We start from the raw sequence: 8,295 nt of genomic DNA, 5'->3' as shown, positions 1-8,295 counted from the left end.
TTTTGCCAATCCTTATTTCTCGAATTAAGGTTTCATCACCAATATTCACGATTTCAATTTCCTCTTCTAGTGGTTTTGCTCGGCGACTTTCCTCCTGTTGAATCATGTGTTTGATTTCAGGGGAAGTTTCGTCGGCATCCTCATCAGAGGGGGAGTCTTGATTATCATTATTATTATCAGATTTTAAAGCAGATTCAGTAGATGAAACAGAGACAGGAATATACACAGAAGAAAACTCCTTTATTTCATTGAAAGTAGAATTGAATACATCCAATTGCGAATGGCCCACATCAGGCTTTACAATGGACTCATGAAATGTATTTACAGACTCAAATGATAGGTTGACATCAGTATCAACCGATTCAAACAAATGTAAAGAAGAAACGCCAGGCTCATCAGCAGAAACAGCCTCCAACTCGACTTCACTAGGTGAAATGGACTCATCACCGACTTCAGAAATAGACTTGACCTCTAAAGTACCTGCATTAAAAGAATCATTAGAAACGGAAGACCCTGAATTAGACTCAGAGAATGACACATACTTATAAACAACTGACTCTTTTGAAGGAGAAAGACAGGACTGAAAAGTAACCTGAGGTAGGACCTGAGAGGTCCAATTAGTCAAAGGTCCATCAGCCGGGGTGATAAGGTGAGTAGGATTCAGTACAAGCGGGCTCTTGCTGATCACGGCCACAGTCTGTGACCTCTCATGAAAAAGGGAGTTCAGTGCATCTGGCCCTACTGTATCTGCCCAATCTGTTTCAGTATCTGTTTCAGCTCTTGCGCCCTGTAGACTCATCAGCTCATCATCAAGTTTTAAGTCAAAGAAGATCTCAAAGCCTGGCAGCCACTGCCCAGTAGATTCATCTTTCCATGCTTCAGCAAAGCCACAGAATGGGATATCAGATCCTTCTTTGCGGAACCTCCCATTCATAGTCAGATCAAACGGTCCCATCGGCAAGTCTACACCTCTGCGGCGACACTCTGCCCATTTCATCATATATCGTTTCATTTCTTTGATCTCTGCCCTGGTTGGTTCATACCCAAGTCCAAATAAACCATTAAAGGTCTTGAACACTGGCCACTCAGTCATACCCTGATGGTATCTGCCAAGTCCTGCCCCTGGGATATAACCTTGTAGACGGATCATTCTGACGACGTTCGAATTGGTACTACTTAGGAAAAAGATTTCTTCATTCATCGCTTCTTTAATGGTTATAGTCGCAACTTCTAAGGAGAAACCAGTCAAACTAATATCTCCTTCTTTTCCCAGGGTCAATTCCTGCGAAATTTGACCCACTTCCAAATCCGGGTCTCCTTTAACAGTGACCACCTTATGGTTCAAAATGAATTTCAATTTTTGATGCAAGGTGGATGGGACAGCTCCAACTTTATGTAACCAAGGACGCCCCAAGAGCAACAAAAAGGAGGCTTTAATATCTAACACTTGGAATTCAATATCAAATTCTTCTCCTCCTATCAATACCTCTGTGACTAGAGTCCCGATCACATCTCTTCTGGTCCCATCATAAGCCAGAATACCCTGGTCAGAAGGAACAAAGCTCTCAGGTCCGAAACCAAGAGTAGTCGCTGTACTAAGAGGGCATACATTCAGTGCAGACCCATTATCAATAAGGACTTCGGGCACTTTCTTCTTATTACAAACGACAGTAATTCGTAGCGGCTTCGTATGGTCCTTCCCCTCTGGGGGCAAATCACTGTCTGCGAACGAAAGAGTCTTCGCTGCTTTAGCCACGGAAACTACACTGACAAGCTCGTCAGGAGTTATCTCAACAGACACCTGGGCAGAGTTCAACTCTTTCAACACCACTTTTCGGTGTTTCGAAGATGACATCAAAAGACCCCAAACAGAGATGTTTGCTTGGGTTTTCTTCAACTGTTTCAGAAGATTATCATCTTCTTCATTCACCACAAGCCGATTCTGCCTCTGGCCATCAGCAGCCCTTGCTATCTCAGCCGGATTGTCAGCACTCAACTCAGGAGGTTTAAAGACTCGCCCTCCTCGGGTCATGTGACGCATCTCGTCACACTGATCATCTAACAGTAACAATTCATCGTCATCCATATTTAAGACATAAGGAATTCTGACGTCTTCTTGCTCAAAGTCATCCATCTCTAAAACGTATGCAGCCTTCTTTCCTTTCCCCATGTCATCATTATGAGGAAGATACGATTGAGATGAAGAGGACTCCGCAATCTCTATGTCACTGAATGACAAAACATAGGGCTGCTTCCCTTTCACATCTTGAAGTTCTTCTTCATCAAACTCTAAAACATAGGTGTTATCTGTCATGATAGCACATATAAGGGCAGAGGGATCAAGGATGGGCTCATCACAAAAAATGGCATTAGCTGTAGGAGGAGGAGCAGAACGATGATTCGGGAGGGGATTCTGAGTAATATTCGGCCCTTTAATTGAGAGCTCATCCTTATCAATCAGATTTTGAATGGCATGCTTCAAGGCGAGGCAATTTTCAGTCAGATGACCTGAATTCCTGTGATATTCGCAATGTTGATCCAACCTCCAGTATGGTGGTAATGGATTTGGCACAGGTTTCAGATCCGGAAGTTTTATCTTTTTATCTCTTACCAGCTTTTTCAATATCATTGGTAAAGGGTAAGGGAGGGGATCGAATTGCCTGAAAACATTTTTCCTTACTGGTCTAGCCACCTCAGCAACAGCTTTGACCTCTGGTCTGAATGTTGGCTTGAAATAGTTCACTGCATGAACCTCTTTCGGTGGGGCCATAGGCCTCTTGCCTTCCCGCACATCGGACAATGCCTTCGCTCTAAGCCCTTTGGCTATAGCGTCCTCTGTCTGGGTGCCAGTTTTTATCAAATGATCAAAACTGGGATAATGCTGGGGTGCGATGAAATGAAAGTACTGCGGAGACAGGCTTTTGATCACTAACTTGATCTGATCTTCTTCTGGCATCCTCTGACTCAATTGTGCAGACTTGCGCCTCCAGCGCCTGATAAACAACGTGAAAGTTTCCTGAGGACCTTGCTTTAGCTGTTTCAGGTCTCTCTTTGTTATCTCGATCCCTTCTTCCATTGAAAACTGCTCAACAAACAGGTTCGATATATCGTCCAAAGATCTGGTTTCTTCAGGCTTTAACCTCAGAAACCACTTCTTAGCTATTCCTATGAGAGACATGGGAAATAGCTGAGCCATTTGTTCACGGCTCAACCCGTGCTGCTGAGAGAGGGTTATGAACCATCTGACATGGTTTCTGGGGCACCCAGTGCCATCATATCTATCATAATCTGGTGCTTTGAACTTCGGCGGCAAAGTAACAGTAGGAGTCTCAAAGTACTCAGAAATGTCGAATCTTTTCGGCCCCTGGAACTTCATGTTTTCAATGTCCTTGGCCATCTTCTGACACATATTGAATAACTCATTCTCCCTATTTGTCTGCGGAGCACAATACTCTTCAGCATATTGGCCCTCGTCAAGGTCAATCTCCTCAGCAGGCACGTGAGGTCTATTGGGAGCAGGAAATGCAGAAGGAGTAGGCTGGATGACAGGCGCTCTAGAAGTAGAGGTCTTGTCAGTATTCTGAGATTTCAGCACGGCCATTTCTTCTTTCAATCCCGAGATATCTCGAGACATGTTTCTCAACATTTCTTGAATGACCATCATGGGATCAGTTATATCAGTCATTTGGTCAGACTCAGATGAGTTTGATAACTCAAAGGTAGGGGATAAAGATTCTCTGGATGATATAGGTGAGTCAAAATGACGGACAAGTCTAGAAACAGAGGAAGATCTAGACCAGGTAGGTTTGGACTGGTTTTCTTTTGATGGAGCGATGGTTGCTCTCTTTCAGAATCCTGAATGGAAATTAACATATTAGATTAAATGAATGATGAGTGAAATAAGACATTCTGAGCAAATAAAGATAAGAGAAAAACAAACACACTTTCATTGATAAAATTTGAATTGTGATTACAACATATGACAATACGAATCTCTGATCACAATTTGGATAAGAAGATTGACAAATAAAAAAGGAAATACAGAAATCAAGATAATCCAACAGATATGAAATTTCAAGACTCTTCAATCCGAGCTCTCCTGCTTGCAGGCTCTTCCAATATTTCATCACGTCGGGCTTGGGATGATAAACTGAACCTCCTTTCCATATTTTTGTTTCCCCAAACAGCCACAATGGATCTGATAAGATCAGGAGTGAGATCCTCACAAAGAGGAGGGACTACAGCTCCGGGAGGACATAAAATTCCCGTAACCTGATGGAGAAATCTCATGGGTGCATAAAAAGATGATTTCTCAAGACCCATGAGGTAAACAAATGGATGTGGGTAAGTGCTAGTGAAAATTTGGAAGCACGAATGACTCACCCAACGAAACTGGCTCCACTCTACATGTTGTAACCAATTGTGCCATTCATCAATAGACTGAGGTTGATTGGCGATTGGTTTCCATGTACGGAAATTTTTCAGGGTATACGGATTTTGGTTTTGTCGCTGAAGAAATTGAAGTTTTTCACCAAGCCAGACATACAACAACTTTACACACCCACAAAAATTGTCTTTGATCTCTTGGGAAGCAATAAGATCTAGTCCCAAGAAGGTCTCTGCTAACATGGTGGGTATAGGATTCCTCCCCTCATTAATCTGATCTACCACTCTTAATAGGGTCAAAGATGCAACGTGGGAGTTTCCGCGAAGAACGTGTCGTGCGAAGACCATAAAGATTAAAGCGCTACGTCGACAATCTTGAAAACGAGAATTAGTAGGATCGACGTTTTTGGAAAAGAGCTTAATCAGGTCTTGAATTTTTACGCACTTATCCGTTAGACATGGCAGAGCATCCACAGTTTCATTTTTGAATAGTTTGCAAAACAGATTATGAGGAGATTCTATCCTTGAAGGTTTGATCCAGAGTCCCTCAGATGGGAGCTCTAGCAGGGCACACCAATCCTCAAATATGGGACAGAGTTCAAAACGACCAAATTTGAATACATGAAGAACAGGATCCCAAAGTCCAGCGGCTGCTTGGAGAAACTTCCAATTTATATCCCGACTGTTCAAATGAGTGAACGAATTGATGAAATGATCAGCCATATTTCTCTGTGACTGTTCACGCGGAAGAGCTTTAATTGCATCGACTATCCAATTATCCAACAAAATGTTCGCCATAATCAGACCTGACACAAAGATGGAAGGGATAATGAGGGAATGAAGAAAACTTGGAATAATCAAAGATTAGAGATAAACTTAATGATCAAACATAAGAAGGATACAATTGGTGACATCGAATATTCCAATGATGATCAAAGATGATCAGAAACTCAGAAACAAGACCGCGGTCACAAAATGACAAAAGTAGATCATAGACCGGATCTAAATCTGGAAGATGGATGTCAAAAATGTATGATCAAGGAGATCAACAATGATAGACTATGGCCATAGAGACAGTAGACAAACTATCGACCATATCTAAAGACAAAACAAGCAAAAACTTGATTAATATATACGAAATATGAATGACACAACAAAAGAATAGATAAATGAGGTTTGAATTTGAAGAATAAAACAGGTGAAATTTATCATCACTGGGTCAAAGAATAAACCGTAGCTATAAGTGTGACAAGTATAAGTCACTAGCCAGGTTTAGATCTGAGAGATGGATAAACAAGACAGACTGATTCAAGCCAGGGGTCTCTACTAGAAAGTAGGTCCTGATCTTATAATCAAGAGATATATGGACAAAATCTCAATGAGAAGAGCAAAAGATAGGCCACGACCATGAGAGGGGCAAGTAAGGCCACTGGTCGGGTCTAGATTTGAAAAACGGATTGATATGACTAATTAGATTAGACAAGGAAACCTCACTAAAGAGTAGGCCCTAATCTGATAATCAATATATAAGATATATACATATATATCCTAACCAGGGGCACCAGCCCTAAAATATGGTCCCATAGAGTCAAGACACTTGACTCCAGACAAACATGTGAGTGTACTAGGACCGCGCTGTAGTCACATAAAGTGAACTACAATAGTCTATGAATAGGACATGGCTCCTAAATCTAGGCTCCAACATGTGTGAGAAACACATGTTCGTCCTTATATGGATACAATATATATAAACACATGCAGATCCTAATTGGGTTTCACTAAGCCAGCAAATATATTCATGTACATAATATATGTAAAATGAAAGTAGAGCTCCGAACTCAATATATCGGGTACTATGCTTATGATCCATACTTAACATGTATAACACAAGTACGCCTAGTGTTATACATAGTATGCTTCATTGCTCATCGGCTGCTGTAAACACAAGTACGCCTAGTGTTTACGTCTGCAGCACCGGCGCATAGCTTGGTAATAGATACAACAATCCCAGCAGGGTAATGACATCCCATCTGGCATGTACTGTATCTATCCCATGGAGCCAATAATAATAAAATCAAATAAGAGCAAAAATAAAAACAAAATGATGTATGCCGTGCAGTGTGTGAATCCCTTGTTTTAAACACCTATTTGGTGCCCCTGGATTCTAAGCGATTAAATTCTCATTTACAATGATTTTAGCCAAAAATTCCTCAAAGTTAGTAACAAATGGCATTTTAACAGAGTTAGGCAACGTTTCAAGAACATCCCCAGCAGAGTCGCCAGCCTGTGGACCCCGATCCAGGAGAGAGGTGGGGGACGAGCCTCCAGCGGCCTCTTAGGATCATCCACGTGAAAGGAGAGCTCTACCAAGGAACTCTCAAAACGGTTGCCACCTTCATAGCATAGCACGAGTGGCGATATAAAAGAGATACCTCTCGATTCGGGAACAAGTCCGGATTCGAAACGTACCTAAACAAACTCAGAGTCGCCATCCACGGTATACGGCCATGGATCCTTTAAACAAAAATATGCTCTGTATACCATGGATAACCAGAAATATATATGGGTTCGTGCCTGATTACGAATGGAGAAGGTCTGAGAGCACCCCCAATTCGTCCGAGTGCAAGCACTTGGTCTCTTACGCCATTTATTATTAACTTCGAAGAGTTTCGGGCGAAAATCATATGAAATAGGAACAACCTTCAGGAATCGTCTACCTAAGCATGCATTTCCTGAGGATAAAGAAATAAACATACATAAAATGAAATGAAAAATATGTCACCTAAGCATAGCTAGGTTATGAGTGACATGCCTAAAAGGTGTCTAAGTTCTGATGTGCAAACACATGCAAACTATAGCTAAAGGTACAGGATCAGTACAAGAAAGTAAGAAAACACATCAAAACATACGATGACTACACAACAAATCCTAAGACTCTAAATTATTAGCCCGAGTCCTCGGATGGTCTGGTATTCATCCAAAGAAGCCTACGTATCCCCGCCTCCACGAGAATCAAGGCAACGTAGTTCTTCGCGCATATTCTAAGCTAGGATGCCTAAGACACCTAGACCTCTATCCTAGACTCGATCTAAAAGACCGGACTAGTTATTAAAGTTTCTTGTACGATTATTTAACTTCCAGTGAATTGTGGATTTTAGGACACCCTATATGCCATAGCTAAATGCAGGTTAGCCCTAAGCTAATGCAGGTGGTTCCTACAACCTATGTGTAACTAGGCAGTGCGTCCTAAGGAAAACAATGGGATCACTAACGCATCTTAGACCTAGTCATCAGTCGGCGATGTGAATCGCCAACTGACCGGACGGAGGCGCTCCTAGCTAGGACAAACTCCTAACTCTAACACAAACACACAACAAGCACACAACAAAAGACAAACTCCTAACTCTAAAACCCTCTATCTAGGACAAAATCCTAACTCTAGAGGAAGATCTTTTCGAAAAAATAATATTTTGGAAGATTTATATATATATTTTTTAAAAGGGTTAAAAGATTTATTTACAAAGTTAGGCTGGACTTGAGATAAGAATCTCAAGCTGCACTACGTACCTCGTGGAAGAGGATCAAGCCAACGTAGTTCGACTCGAACTCTCCTACTACGCTCATAAAGCTCAAAAGTATTTCAAAATGACTTAAGATTTTTTTATATTTTTCAACTGTTTTTTAATTTTAAGATATTTCAATGTTTTTTTGAATTTTAAAATATTCAATTGTTTTTGGGTTTCAAATTTCTAATGTTTTTGTTTTAAATTTCAAAGTATTCAAGTGTTTTTTTTTTTTTAGATTTTTAAAATGTTTTCACTCTTTTGGTCAAAGACCTAAAGAGAACATACAAAGCAACAAACTAGGGCAAAACCCTAAAGCTACGGGGAAACCCCGAACAAGCAAACT

At 41.1% G+C, this 8,295-nt stretch overlaps 1 protein-coding gene across 1 annotated transcript; it reads right to left on the bottom strand.

The window, feature by feature from the left end:
• Positions 1-260: 260 nt before the first annotated feature.
• On the bottom strand, positions 261-3,685 carry LOC143850190 (uncharacterized). Its single transcript, XM_077359458.1, has 2 exons — positions 593-3,685; positions 261-480 (listed from the first exon to the last, which is right to left on the bottom strand). The coding sequence occupies exons 1-2, from the start codon at positions 3,683-3,685 to the stop codon at positions 472-474; spliced, it is 3,102 nt and encodes a 1,033-aa protein (XP_077215573.1). The 3' UTR covers positions 261-471.
• Between the last annotated feature and the right edge of the window lie 4,610 nt (positions 3,686-8,295).

The sequence above is a fragment of the Tasmannia lanceolata genome, unplaced genomic scaffold, assembly GCF_043159265.1.
Source record: "Tasmannia lanceolata isolate RefF3 unplaced genomic scaffold, GAP_Taslan_0.1 ptg000018l, whole genome shotgun sequence".
Taxonomy (NCBI): domain Eukaryota; kingdom Viridiplantae; phylum Streptophyta; class Magnoliopsida; order Canellales; family Winteraceae; genus Tasmannia; species Tasmannia lanceolata.
The sequence above is the reverse complement of the archived record's forward strand: the minus strand, read 5'-3'. Positions and strand labels throughout refer to the sequence as shown.

Excerpts from the sequence above, each read along its gene's own strand:
- LOC143850190 (XM_077359458.1), bottom strand. The coding sequence starts at position 3,685 with ATGACTGATATAACTGATCCCATGATGGTCATTCAAGAAATGTTGAGA.